The sequence below is a fragment of the Trichomonas vaginalis genome, chromosome II (genome assembly GCF_026262505.1).
Source record: "Trichomonas vaginalis G3 chromosome II, whole genome shotgun sequence".
NCBI classification, from domain to species: Eukaryota; Parabasalia; order Trichomonadida; family Trichomonadidae; genus Trichomonas; species Trichomonas vaginalis.
In genome coordinates, this window is record NC_067204.1 from 9,529,379 (window position 1) to 9,546,200 (window position 16,822).

At 33.7% G+C, this 16,822-nt stretch overlaps 10 protein-coding genes and 1 pseudogene across 11 annotated transcripts, besides 2 other annotated features; 6 read left to right on the forward strand and 5 right to left on the reverse strand.

The window, feature by feature from the left end:
- Positions 1-5,108: part of a mobile genetic element that runs on past the window's edge.
- Positions 232-657, forward strand: TVAGG3_0514700 (uncharacterized protein; the record flags this gene model as incomplete). The annotated part of the gene is made up of 1 exon (XM_051237056.1): positions 232-657. One exon carries the CDS (start codon positions 232-234, stop codon positions 655-657), a length of 426 nt encoding a protein of 141 aa, XP_051094880.1.
- Positions 1,950-2,705, reverse strand: TVAGG3_0514710 (protein of unknown function, DUF4106 family; the record flags this gene model as incomplete). Its single annotated transcript, XM_051237057.1, has 1 exon — positions 1,950-2,705. The coding sequence occupies one exon, from the start codon at positions 2,703-2,705 to the stop codon at positions 1,950-1,952; it is 756 nt and encodes a 251-aa protein (XP_051094881.1).
- TVAGG3_0514720 lies at positions 2,956-3,734 on the forward strand (annotated as a pseudogene). The gene has a single exon. A coding segment is annotated over exon 1 (779 nt).
- Positions 3,960-4,487, forward strand: TVAGG3_0514730 (protein of unknown function, DUF4107 family; the record flags this gene model as incomplete). Its single annotated transcript, XM_001296339.1, has 1 exon — positions 3,960-4,487. One exon carries the CDS (start codon positions 3,960-3,962, stop codon positions 4,485-4,487), a length of 528 nt encoding a protein of 175 aa, XP_001296340.1.
- A 539-nt stretch (positions 5,109-5,647) lies between the features above and the next one.
- On the forward strand, positions 5,648-5,857 carry TVAGG3_0514740 (cysteine proteinases family; the record flags this gene model as incomplete). Its single annotated transcript, XM_001296632.1, has 1 exon — positions 5,648-5,857. One exon carries the CDS (start codon positions 5,648-5,650, stop codon positions 5,855-5,857), a length of 210 nt encoding a protein of 69 aa, XP_001296633.1.
- Positions 5,858-5,998: 141 nt separating this feature from the next.
- TVAGG3_0514750 (cysteine proteinases family) lies at positions 5,999-6,517 on the forward strand (the record flags this gene model as incomplete). The annotated part of the gene is made up of 1 exon (XM_001296631.1): positions 5,999-6,517. One exon carries the CDS (start codon positions 5,999-6,001, stop codon positions 6,515-6,517), a length of 519 nt encoding a protein of 172 aa, XP_001296632.1.
- A 1,164-nt stretch (positions 6,518-7,681) lies between these two features.
- TVAGG3_0514760 (sphingosine N-acyltransferase protein) lies at positions 7,682-9,056 on the forward strand (the record flags this gene model as incomplete). Its single annotated transcript, XM_001296630.2, has 1 exon — positions 7,700-8,509. The coding sequence occupies one exon, from the start codon at positions 7,700-7,702 to the stop codon at positions 8,507-8,509; it is 810 nt and encodes a 269-aa protein (XP_001296631.2).
- Positions 9,057-9,305: 249 nt separating this feature from the next.
- Positions 9,306-11,038, reverse strand: TVAGG3_0514770 (bud site selection protein 7-related family; the record flags this gene model as incomplete). Its single annotated transcript, XM_001299123.2, has 1 exon — positions 9,371-11,038. The coding sequence occupies one exon, from the start codon at positions 11,036-11,038 to the stop codon at positions 9,371-9,373; it is 1,668 nt and encodes a 555-aa protein (XP_001299124.1).
- A 577-nt stretch (positions 11,039-11,615) lies between these two features.
- On the reverse strand, positions 11,616-12,056 carry TVAGG3_0514780 (glycosyltransferase family; the record flags this gene model as incomplete). The annotated part of the gene is made up of 1 exon (XM_051237058.1): positions 11,616-12,056. The coding sequence occupies one exon, from the start codon at positions 12,054-12,056 to the stop codon at positions 11,616-11,618; it is 441 nt and encodes a 146-aa protein (XP_051094882.1).
- A 3,024-nt stretch (positions 12,057-15,080) lies between these two features.
- TVAGG3_0514790 (uncharacterized protein) lies at positions 15,081-15,665 on the reverse strand (the record flags this gene model as incomplete). The annotated part of the gene is made up of 1 exon (XM_051237059.1): positions 15,081-15,665. One exon carries the CDS (start codon positions 15,663-15,665, stop codon positions 15,081-15,083), a length of 585 nt encoding a protein of 194 aa, XP_051094883.1.
- A 26-nt stretch (positions 15,666-15,691) lies between these two features.
- Positions 15,692-15,930, reverse strand: TVAGG3_0514800 (uncharacterized protein; the record flags this gene model as incomplete). Its single annotated transcript, XM_051237060.1, has 1 exon — positions 15,692-15,930. A coding segment is annotated over one exon (239 nt), but the record flags the coding sequence as incomplete, so codon positions are not given.
- Positions 15,931-16,386: 456 nt separating this feature from the next.
- Positions 16,387-16,822: part of a mobile genetic element that runs on past the window's edge.

A 16,822-nucleotide genomic window follows, 5' to 3' on the forward strand; every position in this document is an offset into this window, starting at 1 on the left:
AATACTATCGCAACTTTTGTCATAACAGATGAAACAGATTTCATAGAGATTGAAATAGATGACAAAAGAAGTTTTATAACATTTCCTAACAGAGCAGAGTATAGAATAGATAAAATTGTTGGAGTCATAGATACTCTCATAAATGAAGAAACTATTGACAACATAGATGTCGAACTCTCTTCTGAGGGAACATTGAAGTTCAGCAGCGAGAAAGAGTTTAAGATACCAAGAATGAGTCATAGAGTTCAATTGCTTCTGGGAGCATACCATATGACATTTCCTTTGAAAAGTGTTGACAAAACGATTGAGATGAAATCTGTTCCATACGTATGTTATGGCAATTGTTTGTACATTGAGTCAAAAATAGCTAATGTCACAGGTATTTCAGGAGTTAATAGTAAAGGTTCAGTAGAATATAAGTCTTTCTGTTATGAAGTAAATTCAATGTTCATTCCAAACGTTCCTGTCATAGCAACTCATTTAGGTAAATGGGTTCGCATTAGTCCTCATAATTTGAAAGACATGCAATTCAGACTTGTTGACTTTCAAGGAGAGCCTGTAGAACTGAAGGCACCAGTGCGAATGACTGTTGAAGTTGATTTTTTAGAAAATATTAAATGCGACGGCTTACAAGAGAACTCAGAGCTAAAAATATAAAGTATGAATGTTATGTATTAGGTCATGAACTTTGGTTGTTGCTGTTTGATGAAACAAATGAGTTAGTTATGTCAGTCAAGAGAACAGAAAAATATTGTGTTAGTGAAAACTGCACCAAGTCAATAAGATTAGGTTTGCATTATGAAGATGAGTTCGATACTGTTGAAGAAGTTTTGGATAGATATTACAAATTGCTAACTTGAAATTTTTTTGACTGACGGCGCAAAGCGCCAAGACCGAAGGTCCTGACTGCTTTAATTTACTAAAACATATTTCAAACAAAGCTTATAGTCAGTAGATAGTTTTGTATACTCGTTCGAATATCTATACTTAAACTCAACTCCTGTAGTTCCTGGTGTTTCAATGATGCGGATGTTACCTATTTTCATGAATATTGGCGTTTGACCACAGCATTCGATTTCAGGGTCGAGATAGTCAATGACACATTGTTTCCCTGTTATTCGCGATATAACATTTTCTAAATCCTCCTTTGTTAGAATTATTTGGTTCTTGCTTATAAGATTTGTCAAAAGCTTCTTATCGTCTTTGAGTAAAATTGTTTGGTATAACTGAAGAAGGTAATGGTCTACGTTATCTGAAGGATTTGTTTGAACATTTGTGTAAGGATTGTCGTTGGTTTCTCTTGAAAGAACTTGGTCCAGTGGTGGATACTCTAACTTAACATCTGATGTAGCGTTAGCGTTTGAAGCTGAGTTTAAATTCACCGACTTAAGTTCTGGTTCTTTTTCTTTCAAACACTCCGAACTATAGTTGTTTATGACAATATTGTTTGTCGTTCGTGAGCCAACATTTGATGTTGGTTCAATTGGAACATTAACGGCACCAGCTAAGATGGATTTGCTTCTCATTTCATATAGAATAAAAACCTTTTATATGTATGAAATGAACAATATACTCGACAAGGGTTTGAATGTAAAGCTAACGAATGAAAATATTGTTGAATTCACTGAGACAGGTGCTGTGTATAAAGATGTAGAACTACTGAACAAAAGAGCTAAGGGAAGAAGCAGGAACATGAACAAAGGGTAGAAGCCTATAAAAATTTATGTCAATGATGGCTCAGGAGGTTCAAACATAAAGTATGCAGAAAGTTATAGAGTTTATGCTCTCAAAGGTGAAAAGCCTTCATTTAAGAACAGCTATTCTAACGCATATCCTCAAAAGCTAACGGATGGGGAAGTGGATGATATGAATGACAGCAAAAATATTAACAGAAATGGCGACAGAGATGCATGGAATTTGTTTACCATCAGTCAATTGAAGATTAAACTTTAAAACAATGTTGGTCGTTCCCATGGAATATTTTTGACTTTAATGGTATTAGTCATGATATGAATCTCAAGGTATGAACGAGGAGAGATGAGAGACTTATATGCTTCCCAAATTTCTTCAAAAGGTAATGTTATACCTGACTGTTTCCAAATGAGTTCAATATCATAACGTGAGAAACCTTGAAAGATAACGAAGTCAGTTATGAGACGTTTTATGTTTAAAGCTAAAAACCTCCATGTTTGCATAAGTATTGCTACAGTTAAGTGGTAATGTCTGACTTTAGTAATGATGTTAGCTAATGGTGAGTCTGGTTTTGACACTAAACCTTTTCCGGCGAAGTCGTCACAAACGAGCAGAGTGTTTGAAGGATACTTTTTGAAGGGGTATTTTGAAAGTTTTGACAGAATGTAGTTTGTAAGTCGTTTCATATCGTAAACTCCTGAGTATTGACGTAAGTGGTGTTTGTCAATAATTCTTTCCATCTCCTCAGAAGTCTTTTGCATTCCTGACTGTATAAATTCAACGATGGCATAATATTTCCTCTTACGTCGAATGTAACGTTGAAGAAATTCAATGAGTTCACTGTCTGGAACTTTAACGACAGAGGCTTGAACTTTTGACATAAATGTTTTCGCTGTTGAATCCATAGAGTCTGAAGTTGCTGATATAATGATTTGGTCATAGTAAGAGTCGTTTCCTAAACGCTCTGTTATGAGTATATGACGAATGAGGTTAAATGTCTTACCTGAACCCATCTTTCCACAATAGAAATAAACACCATTTGAACAGAACTCATAGTCCTTACTGAAAGGAAGAATGAGAGAACTGTTGAGCTTTTCACTGCTTTCATTCATGTCTTCATCTACGTCATGTATTAAATGCTTCATTTTATCTCCATTAAAAATGCAAGTCAGAAATATTCAGAACATAGCACCGAGTCTAACTGACAAGAGTATAAAGATATACTATGAACACGTTATGATGAAACCTACCAAAATTCAAGAAAGTCAGTATACTTATGAATATCCAAGACACTGGGTAGAGTATATAGGAGGTGAGAAAGCTATTGAAATAAGACAAGTTAGAAGTATTCCAGCAGGAAGAACAATATTATTGAAGAACTTTAATGTTTTGAGGTATAATGATGAAACAAAGAAGCAAGATAGTTTTCCTGTTGCTGTGTATGTGAACCTAGACACAGGAGATGACATGAAAGTTTTTAACACAAAGCTTCAAACGGTAGTGAGAGAACAACTTACTGCGGAAGGACATCCATTACCTTCAGAAGTTACCATAGCATATAATTTTGAAATAAATGCAATAGATTTTAAAGTCATCTCTGCAAAGAAGTCAGGTTTTACATTTAATGAAGCAGATGTATATTCGAATGAAAACTTCAAAGCTATTGCATGGTTAGATAATGACGATTGCTTTAAGAAAATATTTAAATACAGTGACTCAACGATGTCAATAGATGACCTTCGTGGAATGTTACCATCGACGTTTACAGTAGAAGGTTCAGCAGGATTGCTTACAAGATTGTCAATTGTGGTATTTGGTCTCGTGAGAACATTGTTATAAAATCCAGTATAAGTGAATTTGCTGAAGAATCTATATTATGTCTTTCAAACTATATGTATTCGCCGCCGAAGCATTATAGTATAACAAACTTTGTCAGTAAGTTTAACATAAGACTTGTCGAACCTTCTTCAATGAAAGATGTTGTGCTACCCAAAGACGGAAAGGATGGACTCATTATTGAGATGATTTTAATAGCATATTAAATGAGCTTGTTCTTGAAGGTCATTCATGATGAAATAACTGTTGTAGAAGATGTTAGCAATTGTTCAGACATTTTGAAGCGTATAGATGATATAAGAAATAAGTTAGATAGACCGCAAAGCGGTGAGGGCGAAGCCCGTGAGAATGTTTATGTTTCATTGACTTTCTCCAGTAACGAGAACTTTTATGAGATAATATTGAAGAGAGATGATTTTAATATGGTGTAAATGGTAGCTTGGGCAGCTTTAGGCGCAATGGGAACAAAAGCATTAGCATTTGGAGCAAAAGCACTTGGAGCTTATGACGCAGTAAATAAAATGAGTGGAGGAAGGGTTTCGAAGACATTAGATGCAAATAAAGGGAAGATTGGAGGCTGGGTTGCAAAGAAGTTAAGATTAAATAAAATAGGGCTCATAAATAAAGCATCCAATTTGGTTGCGACTGAGTCAGAAAATGCTTTAGGAAAGGACGATGAGTTTGCAAAACACGCAAAAGACTTTAATGACCAGATGAAAGGTGAAACAATGCATTTAAATAGAGTCGATGGAACTAAAGAAAATGTTTCTTCTCCACAAGTAGTTCTTCCATATGGTCCCTATGGAATGTATGGAAACCCTTACGAAAGACCATTTGACCCATTGACTGGTGGAAGTAATTGGTATCATTACGGCCGAAGAAGAAAGGCAGTCAAGCTGGAGACAGATGTTAAGAAAGCAACTAAAAAGAAACCAAGGAAGAGAGTTATAAAGCAATGAATTCAACAGGGTAGAAATCGGGTTAGTTATCGGGTTAGATCTAACCTTCTACCCTAAATTTATTTTTGTGCTATGTTTTCATACGTGTGGAAGTGGTGATATCATTAATTTTTAAGTTTATTTTTTATTTTATTTTTATATAAATGACAGAACAAAAGCAACTCATACAAATCAAAACATATAACAAACATACATTTAAACATTTATTCTTCCTTCCTGAGTATAACATGTTCTTTACACTTCATCCTAGACCAGTTGACTATACACTGACTGTTTATAAAGATTGTCATGGTAGTTTTATAAAAACTTATGATGATGAAGGTAAGTTAACAAGACTATGCATTTCAAAACTTGAGAAACTTTATGACTTCAAGTATGACTACAATAGGGTTAACATTGACGATGAAGATATAGAAGAAAATTTATGAGAACGTTTATTTTTTCATTAGTGAGTTCGTTAGTGAGGTGAAATGGTTGGCGGCTTTGTAAATATTTAAGGTTAAGTTAGTTTTTGCGTTCATGTTGTAAAATATACATTAGCGGTTTTGTAAAGTGTCAAATTCACATATAATGGGTAAGGAGGCGCGCAGTGCCTCCGTACCCAACTAACCCATACTAACTAATGGGAGATATATAAAAGCAATAGATACAAACGGTAAGCGGGTTTCATTAGCTTTGTCAAAACTTACTAACATTTATTTTGACAGTGACTTTGACTCTGACGATTGGAGTGATAGCAGCGATACTGAAGAATATGAACTATTGTGTGAAGCACAGCAATGGGAAGCGCTGCAATACTTTTGTAAATGAGAACATTAGTGAGAACGTTTATTTTTTCATTAGTGAAGTCGTTAGCGAAAACGTTAGTGAGGTGAAGTGGTTGGCGGCTTTGTAAATATTTAAGGCTAAGTTGGTGTTTGTGTTTGTGTTGTAAAATATACGTTGGCGGTTTTGTAAAGTGTCAAACTGTTATCTTGGGTGGGGTGGAGTGTAGTGCCACCATACCCAAGATAGGTATACTAACTTTAGTCGGTTTGACAAATTATAACATTGATGGATCACCCCTGAATGATAATGAAGAGTTACTCCTTTTCGAAGATTTTACACCAACAAAGGTTCTTCCTTCAAGCGATACTGTCGCTGCTGTTGTTGCACCCTCCATGAAACCATCAAAGCGGAACATCATTGCTGTCGCTCATCAAGCTGTCGATATCATACAGTCATCACAAGAGGCGAACTACCTTTACCCAATTAAAGGTGGTATTGTTGGTCTTCATAATATGGGAAATACGTGTCATTTGAACGTATGTTTACAGGTTCTGTTCTACATATCCGAAGTGAGAACAGAAGTTTTGAAGGTTGCCAATTAGTCCTCTCCCATCGTAACAGAGATGTCAAGTATCTTTACAAATTTGAATTCATTGAAGTCCAAAGGATTAGTCTTCGTTCCCCATGAACTTGCCACATGACTTGGTAACTCAACATATGAGGCACAAGATTGTGATGACACGATGACAAGATTGATCACAGATCTCGCAGAGCAAATACCAGGAATCGGTCAACTCTTCCGAATCACTTACCGTGATAGTGCCAACGAACAAACAAATTGCTACTCGATTCACACCAGAATTGGAGAACCAGATCTCGATCATGCCATTCAATATCATTTGTCAACTACAAGGAACACATCATGGCCACAATTCTTGACTTTCGACATTCAGAGAGAGTGGCAGAATGATTCGATTCATCAAGTCATCTTTGACTTCCCGAAAAAGTTGACACTCCCAACAGTCGAAAGGCAAAGATATCAATTGATTGCAATTGTTGCCTATTGCAATTTTCATTACGTGGTCTTTTTGCAAAAAAGTGCATATTGGATCATGATCAATGATGAAGTCGCATACTCTGTTCCATCAACAGATATCAATGCATTGAAGGGATGCTCAACTGCTGAGATGCCACCTTTATGGTACAAGACTCTCGAACACAAATGGCTCGCAAAGATGCTCATTTATCGAATGGTTCAATGAAGAAAATTCATAACATTCTCCTAAGATTTTTTTTAATTTATCTCAATTAAAAATTTTATTATTACCTAAATTAATTTTGTAAACTATTTTTGAATAGTTTACAATTTATCCTAATGGGACCCATATGCGGGTTCAATTTCTGGTTTATCATCTAGATATATTATGAAAGCCACTCAAAGGGTGATTGATTTTAGGATGTTCTTAGAAGATTTTTCGTTCATTTATATTAATTTTGTATTCCCGATTTACATTCACTAGCAAATCAATGCATTTCACACTTTAAATGACAATTAAATTCTAAGACATTGCTAGAACTGCAATTTCCATAAAAAGTTTTAGTGTAAATTGCTTAAATAAATAATTATTTTCATTATTTTTCTCCAACAAGCTTGAAAATCAAACGAAAACTTTACAAAATACTTATTTACTCATTTGTAAATATAAATTTCTAACAATTTTTATCCTGAATTTAACATAATACTGTATTTCTAAAATTTGCACTAGTTCATTCCTAATTGATGCTCGGATTTCGGTATTCCATATGTGGTATTACATATTCCAATAAAAGGCACTTAATGTGCATTTTCTAATTCAATTAGATTTGCACATTAAGTGCCTTATTATTATAATAACTTTAATATGGAATAAGTCGAGTTTATTCCAATATACGAGCTTATGCTCATATGTCGGGTTAAAATCTGGCGTTTGGCAATGTCGCAAAACGCCGATATGCTAATTCCTAAAAAAATTTTTTTATGAAAAAATTCTTTATTCGCAAAAGGTATAGTATTTGCTCATGTACGAACATATGCGAGAAATTCCCAATTTCTCTATTCATTTATCTCCCACCGATAAAATGAATAAAATTTTGGGCTTTTAATACGATCGTTCCCGAATCAATTCAATTGAATGCGATCACTTTCAATTTTTCAACAAAATAATTTCGATCGCGCTAGTAATAATGCCCACACACCAGATTTACTGTTCGGTAAACGCAAATACGCGAATTTAGATCATATTATTTGGATCTAAAATTTTTAAATAAACGATATATGAAATTTGTAATATTTATCAAATTCACTAAAAATATCATAAGAGTTGGTCATGGTCCATTTAAATTTTTGAGAGAATGTTTCAGAATCAACCGCCATTCATATAGAAAAAGTCTTATTTTACTTCTTGATGTCAATACTCAACCAGCTCACATCCATCACCAGAGCAGATATACCATTCTTCCTTGGTCTTATTACTGCATATTCTGTTTTCAGATGGTTCCTCGTTAACAAAGTTTTCGCAACATTAGGCCGTTTGGCAAAAGTAGACCCAAAGAGATTATATAAGTTCTCCAACAGATGCTTCGATCTCCTTCACTACTCATCCTCTGCAATCATTGGTCTCATCGCTGTTCTTAGCAGACCATACGCCAAATGCATGTTCTGGTCTTATGACTGTGCTGATTTCTACATGCCAACAGAAGAAGCTTTCCAGGTCACAGTCATGGAAAAGATCTACGTTCTTATCTTCTTCTGCTACTACATCGTTGATGTGGCATATATCGGTGCTAACACAGGAATTGCTTTAATTGCAATCCACCATGTTGCCACATTATCCCTCGTATTCGGCTCTATCATTCTCCAGGCTCCAGTTGTTTGTGTTATAATCATGATCCTCCACGACGTTGTTGATGTCCCATTGTACACTGGAAAGATCTGCGCTTACCTCGGTTACATCAAGATCAAAGATTTCACCCTTGTTTCTTTCGCTATCCTCTGCACATGGTTCAGAATGATCAACTACCCATTAGTTGCTAATGCTGCATGGAAGAACCAGTACCGCGAAGGCATCATCTACCCAGTCCTCTACAGAGGTGTCGCTTACTTCTTATGGGTTTTGTTCTTCTGCCACTGCTGCTGGTTCTACGATATCCTTAAGGCTGTTTTACAGATTGTCCAAGGAAATCCAAACGCTATCCGTGATAATAGATCCGACTAATTGTAATTTTTTATTTGTTTTATTTTTTTCTTTCTGTTTTAAACTCTTATTCTTTCTTTGTATATAATTCACTTAAATATTTCGATTTATCATAGATTTAACTTAACTCTTAACTTAATAAAATATCGGTAAGAATTATCACGATCAAGTACCATATCTCCTTTGATTTTTAGCAGCGCAACAAATCACTTTGCAATTTTATTGGGAATTAAAGTCATATTTCTTATATCATTACTTACTTAAAAGATGATAAACAATAAATATATGCTTTCAGCAGTTGTTTTTATATCAAATTAGTTTTAAATTAGTTCTGCAAGAGATTGCATGGTTTCTTGCTTTTTCTCAAAAGAAATATGATGAAACTAAAAATATTACAGGTAAATAGTAGATAGCATTAAACAAATATTGCTATATAGCTGAATTTGATCTGTAAGCTTTCATTAAATCTATTGAGATAGCAAGAATAAATATAACAGATATTAATTTGTTTCAGATATGAGTAACAATATCAACAGCAATCTATAAATGAATAATCTGATTAGGGTTTTACCTATTATTCAAAAATATATGATACTTATAAACCTATTTCATCACAAATATGAAGTTTAATTTATTAACATCGTTTCTTAGTGTCTAGTTTTATAAACCTGTTCAAAATGTATTAATTCCTTTAGCAAAATTGGCTTAAAAGAGTTAAATTAATGTTGATTTAAAATTATTACTATCATTATGAAGAAATAAGATCTCATTTGATCAGAACAGATGAATTTTTATTAATGTTTAACAATAAATTAGTGTATTTTTGTAATTTTTTAAAAACTATAGATTTTGATTTATTCAAAACACGAAAAATAAATTATTTTATCTAGACAATAAAGAAGGAAGGTTCTGTGATATCGGAACTATAACATCAAGCGCGTTTCTCTCAGCGAGAGTCCATCTGAGTTTTGGATCCTTATAAACGGGGACATCTCCGCCATTTCTTGCGAAAACGGCCATTTGTATCAAAAAGTGAACTGGTCTGTATCTCTTCTTTGACTCGAAGAAATTAAGTGCAATTCTGAGAGTTTCCTGGTCTCCTGTCTTTAGCGCCAGCACAGCTGCACGTCTTGCATCCTGCTGAGACGAAACAGAGCCATTGCGCTTCAATTTCGATACTTCATCTGATTCATGATCGATAACTTCGAGAACATCGAAGAAATAAGAGGAGAACGGCAGTCTGTAGAATATTGTTGGTACAGATGGGAAAGAACTAACGCCCGGATCGAACAAATTATCTAAATCTTCGTCATTATTTGAAGATTCAATGGAAAGATTTGTATTTCCTTGGTAATTCTGATCCTTTATGATTCCATTCTTTGGTTGTGGATAGTTCTTTGCGTCTTTGAGTCTCATTACTCCGTAACTTTCTCTTAATTCAAATACAACATGATAAATCAAGTCTGAAGTCATATCCAGCTGCGATTCTATGATTTCCTTTTCTATAGATCTAGGAACAGACCTCGGTGCGCTGTTAGAAGGCGATTCCGGCAATTCAGGATTAAATTTTAAGTTTTGTGGCTCTTGGTATTCACGGCAATAGAATGTACCGTTTGTAATGACCTTGGCCTCTTCGAATTTCTTGAGACATATATATGTTTTCGCGAAGGAAATGCAAGTTGTTGGATTTGACCATGATGTGTTCTTAATAACCGACGTGATCTGGTGGGTGATCTGCTTGTCTTTCTTCATTGAGGCCATTTCGATGACAGTTTTGATGATTAATGGGTTGTCTGGGTATTTTGAAAAAGAATGAAGCAAAAAGTCGTATAATTTGTCGGCTAATGGTGATGAAAGGGGTATAAATCGTAATATAGAGGCAATTACACCTGGGAATTTGGTTTTTAGTACATTAACGGTGTTGATAAAATCATTTGAGTTGAAATTAGCAAGTAAAAAGGCAGCTAACGCAAAATCTAAATCGGCTGATGAATTGAGATTGTCTGAAATATATGTGAGTTCATCATTTGTAAGAAGTTTCGGTGTTTGAACGTTAAGAGGATATGAATCGGTATAAGGTAAGTTAAATATCGATCTGTAGAGTTGGTCATATGGTATCCAGTATCTGAGTGTTGATGCAATCGTTATTTCATCAAACAGTTGCTGATTAAAATCAATATGTTCGTTTGAAGCATTATAGCAGTTTATTGTAACGTTTTTCTTATCGTCTACTTGAATTCGGAAGTCAGTCTTTGAAAATGGATTCCAAATACATAAATCAACTTTTGTTAATTCATATTGAAGTTGTCTGAGAAGTTTATGTGGTCTTCTCGACTTTAGATTAGTTACAAAATCTTTAATATCGCTTTCTTTTCGGAAAGATAAACCAGAAAAGTAAGAATAAGTAATAATATTTCCTTGTGATGACTTTTTTGTTAAAATAAGAAGATCAGCGGGTCCTAAACCGGCACTGTTCTCGCTAAGAAAGTTAATACGCTTCTGAAGCTGGCCTTTCTCTGGCAATTCGACTAAGCCAGAAATCGGCTTCATATTGAATGTTGCTTTTTCAATGCTAATTCAACTGTTATTGATACAAGAAATGCGAACTTATATTAATGATTGGAAAACCTTTAAAATTTATTAAATATAATCCCTAAAAAGTTGATTTTTAAGAAATATTAAAATAAAATTATGCGATTTGATGAATAAACGAGCTTTGAAGCATGAGCTCATGTGTTGTTGAATTAAAACACACATCATATTCGATGTTATGATGTTCAATATGTAAAATTTGTTCTCAGATCCATTCAAAGTCCATGTTAGTATATATTGATATAAAATGTATGCATTATTCTCTTTGTGTGGCATGACACAAGTGCAAATACTCTTCAAAAATATTAATCTTCATGATGATTCATATAAATTTACAGACAAAGGATCTTGTATCAATTAAACATTTTTATTTAAGGTATTTATCTTTTTCCAAAACTATTCTCTTTCATTTTAATCAACATTTGATAGAATTTTTTATAACTTTTATGGATATGAATAAATGTTGGTATACATTAACTAAAATAAGTCTGTATTCTATACTTTATTAATAAAACAATAATATATGATTTGAAAACTAGTGAATATAATCAATAAATGAGATGTTTGGTGTTGGTTTAGGAAAATGTCCTGTAATTGATGTTTCAACACCAACTTTGATAGCTTCAATAGAAAGAGGAATGTCAACATTAAAACTATCATGGTGATTATAAAGATGAATGAAATAAATAACTTTGATGTGAACAGAAAGAATGGAATAAACAACTGCATAGTCAAACATCTCATTGCTTGCAATAATAACAACTGTGTTTGGATGCATGAAAATTGTTTTAACTGCATTGCTTCCTGTTGGAAGGAAAACACACTTGATCGATGGATAAAACTTTGCATATGATTCAATTGATCCAAGTCGATCTTCAATTTCCTCGAATTCTACTTCCTTTATATTACTTCGAACAGCTGTGATGAGATCCTTAATATTATTAATATGTCTTCTAATCGAAAGAGCTCGATTCAATAATAACATATTTGGTTGGTTTTATGTCTAATGTTCGAAAATAAATTTTCAAATGATCAACAAGTTTTTGCAGAGGAACACCAAAGTGCATAAGATGTGGCGACCTTCAATGGCAACAGCGAGAAGATCAGCATGGACCCATTCGTTATGTGTAAGATAGATATAACGACGAACACCAACTGCTTTAAGAACATCTTCACCAAATTTTCTTGTTTGTTCTGATAAGATGACAACACATTCTTCTAAGAAATCACTTGGAACTATCATCAAAGGAGATAAATAATCATGGATAAAATGACCAAAATTATACATCCAAGTATGTCCAAATACACATGCTTTATCACAGTCCAAAACAACAGGACCATCTCCATAAGCGCGAATTCCAATTGGTGCTGAATCAAATGGAGGTCTAATTATATGATTGTCTATAGCAAACTCCCCAAATTCATTCGCATAAGCATTTTTGTAGATAGCGATTTTTCCTTTGAAATTATTCACAAAATCTTTAGTTTGATTTGTTGCATATCTAGGAACGTATCTAAGGTTTGAATAATATTTGCTGTATTGAATTTTGTCGGAGTTCTTTAAAAAAACCAAAGAAGTTTCCGTCTGGAGGATTTCGTATGTTAAATGCATAGGAATTAACTGATCTAAATATTCAGGATATAATCCATCTTTGATACCCTGAATTTTGACCGCTTTGTTGTGATTTAAAGTCAAATATTTATATTTTTCAACACAGTTAGTAAAAATTTGAATTCTTTTTAAGGTGAAATTAATATTTGGGCTGCCTTCTGATATAAGATTATAGCAAGAAAATAATATTATATATGGAACCAGCGAAGATAGAAGCTGACAAAGCATGTAAAAAGTGGCAGTGTGTCAAGATGAAACCTGCTCCCAAATTAATTTTAAAATTATAGGGTTGTTAAAAATATCAAAAATTAGCGTTTTGAAGGCACCATGCTGTCTTATAATTTTCCCTTCCTTATTGGCGTGTAGAAATAAATGCGCCAATAGATTGAAGAAGAAGAATTGTTTTTCTCTTAATGAACTTTAATCCTTTTGATATAAGAATATTAAAAACATTAATATAATTTCGATTTCGGAAATTAAATTTCCAAATTTTTTGTCGATTTCGGAAATAACAGGATCCCGCATCCAACACGCAACAACAAAACACAAAAAAAAAAAAAAAAAAAAAAAAGGTAGTGGGGCTTCCAGGCACTTCGTGCCCTCTAGCCCTGAAGATGTTTAGTATAAATGAAGTTTATATTCGGAGGACTCTTCTTCTTCCTCCATTGCTTCTGGGAAGAAGCCTTCTTCTGGGTCGAAAACATTATATAATGTTTCACTTTTCACAAATTATATATGTTTTCATGTTTTGTCACTTTTCTGTCACTTTTCGGGTAAAAACATTTTTATTATTATATATAAATGAATTTTACAAAACCTCCGTTACCGTTCTTTGAAATAAGAGTAAAATGTAAAGATATTATATTGAGAGAACTTAAGAAACTACCGAATGGTCTAACATTTGTAGATTTGTTCGGTGGAAGTTTCTATATATTCCATTTGTGCATATAATATATTCCCAGACTCAAAGATTATATGCAATGACTTCGACAACTATATGGACCGTCTCAAACATATTCCAGACACAAAACAATATATTGAAAGAGTTAAAAGAAAAGATACCTATAGGTAAGATGGAAAGTATACCATTAGATAAGAAAAAATATTGTGAGAGAGGTTTTGAAAAAAAGCAGAATATATAGACTGGGATAGTATATCTGCTAGACTATTATATAGTGGTGCTATAAGAGTTCATGACATTGAAACACTTATGTCAAAAGTTTTATATCTTAACTATACAAATGTTTTCAAAGAGGGACATAGAAAAATATATTGAGGGTATAGAGTTTGTGAGATGTCATTGGACAGATTTGTATGAAAAATAATAGAAGAAAGGAAAATGTTTTCTTTATAGTGGACCCGCCGTTCTATAACACATGGGATTTTCAATACCAAGTAGACTGGACTTTGAGAGACTCTTTAGAAACTTTAGACGTTTTACATAACCATCCAGCTTTTACTTTACATCCGATAAAAGTGGGTTTAAACCGTTATGAGATGGTTAGAGGACATACATGACTATGAGTTTATATTATGACAAGATAGAATATGAGAGAGGTCTATAAACTGGAGAAGTGTCACAAAAAGAAATTTTATTAGTAAGTAAATGTGGTTTGAAATCGGACTACTTGTTTTAGGTTTTTTCCATTGTGTCATTTATTTCTTTGACGTGGCAGAAAAGTACAGAGAATATGAAGATGAACAATGCCTGCAAATGTTCAGTATATGTACTCGTAAGAGATATTTTTATCTAATATTAAATGGACGCACAGAACTTAGCGAATGCACAGCAACCTGGACAACCAAACCCAGAGAATATTCCAAATGAAGTTAGAATACAAACTGCAATGGCAAAACTATGGTCAAGTGCCAACAGATGTACAAATGCAAACTGCCATGTCAAATGACGCTGCGTTAGGTTTGCCACCATGGTATGCAAATATGAGATGGAAAGAGTTTTATACAAACCCTGAAGTGGGATTATAAACAACTTTATGCAGATGACGCGAACACAGGAGTTGACCCAGAATATGTTTTCTACCAGAGGAGAAACAGAATGTATGAGCTCCAGTTAAAGAATGCTATGGAACTCAACAGGAAACGCAAAAGACTAGGCGGACATTAGATTTTTACATATAGTAAAATGGGTTTCTTCAGTAGTATTGGAAACTTCTTTCGAAATGTTGGAAGAGGTATATGGAATGGAATAAAACCGTAGGAAGAGGAATTTGGAACGGTGTCAAAAATATTGGTAAAAGGGTAGGTCAGTCGTTTGGTATTATACCTAAAGACCCTGAACCAGAAGAGCAAGCTCCTGTTATACAACAGCCTGAACCTGCACCACAGTTAGTTGGCAACCAAATCCAACACCTCAACCGTATTAAAAAATTATATTTTTACGGTTCGATAGTAGTTGTATATGAAACTAAGTTCTAAGTAAAACGCATGGTATAATGGAATTATTCTTTTTCTTCCATCTGTAGTAAACCATACTTGAAAGTCTGAAATACTTCCACTTGGTGGTTCGTATAACTTTGTAGGTTTTTCGTAAAAGTCATTTGCCAAGCATAAGAAAGAGTTTTGGGCGCCAGAAAATGAAGCATGAACAATAATAGCAGCTGGGTCGAAAACATCTTTAAATAAATATGGTTCATCTCTTGCATATCGACTGTAAATATTTGCTAAAGGAAGTTCGACTTTCTGATTTAACATTCTTTGCAAATAATACCATGACATTGCAGTGAATTCTGTATATATTTGTTCGTCTTTATTTGGATTGTTTTCGTAGATTTGAAATGACACTTGTGAATTTTGTTTGTCATATACAATTCTCACATAAAGTGTGCTCTCGGTATTTGCATATTCATCAGCATATTTTGCATAACATGAATTTATTTTATCTTCTATATTTTTTAACGCAGTCTGTAGAGAAGATGAAAGGTCAACTTGTATTAGCTCAATTTCTTCCCACATTTTTCGTTTCCCTTCAGATATATAATCTATATGAAACCTTACAATAAAATGGAAAACTTTTATCTTCTACAGACACAAACTTCATTCTACGAAAGCCAATAGCTTTTGTGACAGATGGGTCTCTTAGCCATCTTAATGGGTAGTCAAAACGATAGCCTTCATGCTTTACGGTCTCTGTCTCAAACTTTTGACCGACATTAGTAAAAAGTTCATCTAATGGTTTAGTTGTAGCAACTCTTGAATTTTCTTTTTCTATTGGAAGCATATTTTATCTAGAATAAAAATGTCGAAAGATATTGCTTCCATGAGAGAAATACAACACAACCGACAACTCATTATGCAAGCTCTAAATAAGAACACAACAAACTTTTCAAACTATTCTAAGATATCTGAGTCATTGAAAGAAGGAAACTTAAAACTGACATTAAACCCTTTAACAGATGAGTTTCTATTTCAAGACAATAAGAACAAATACTGTCTGTATAAATCCAACAAAAGGAACTTTAAAACGAGAAACCTATAAATGAACTTCTTTTGAAAGCAGATGTTGACAACAAAGCTGACAAAGAATATGTAGACGATGCAATAGCAAAAGAAGAAGAAAGAGCTAACAATGCTTATGCAACAAAAGAACATACTCATCCTGAACTAGCAGACAAAACATATGTTGACAATAAAATGTCAAGTGAAGTGACAAGAGCTGAAAAACGAATATTCTAAAAAGACTCATACACATTCTATATCTGAAATAACAGACTTAAACGTTAGCCTTGAAAATAAGGTAGATAAGGGACTTATGGCTAGTGTGTTAGTGAAGAAGGCGGATAAGGAATATGTGGATGAAAAAGATAAAGAAATTATAGAAAGGGTTGACTGGTACCATGAACGGACATCGAAGATTTTAAAAACTAAAGCCGATACAGGATGGTTTCAGGATGTTTAGACCTTAAAGCAGATAAAACTTATGTTAACGATGAGTTAGAGAAGAAAGCAGATAAGAACCATACACATACAAGTTTTACAACTGTTGCTATAGAAAGTATTGAAGGAACGGTTGAAGAAATGGTGGGGATGTATTATATTGTAAACCTCCTAACTTTCCACAAGGTTTAACATCGGATGACGACATAACGACGATGAGAAACATTAGATGTAAA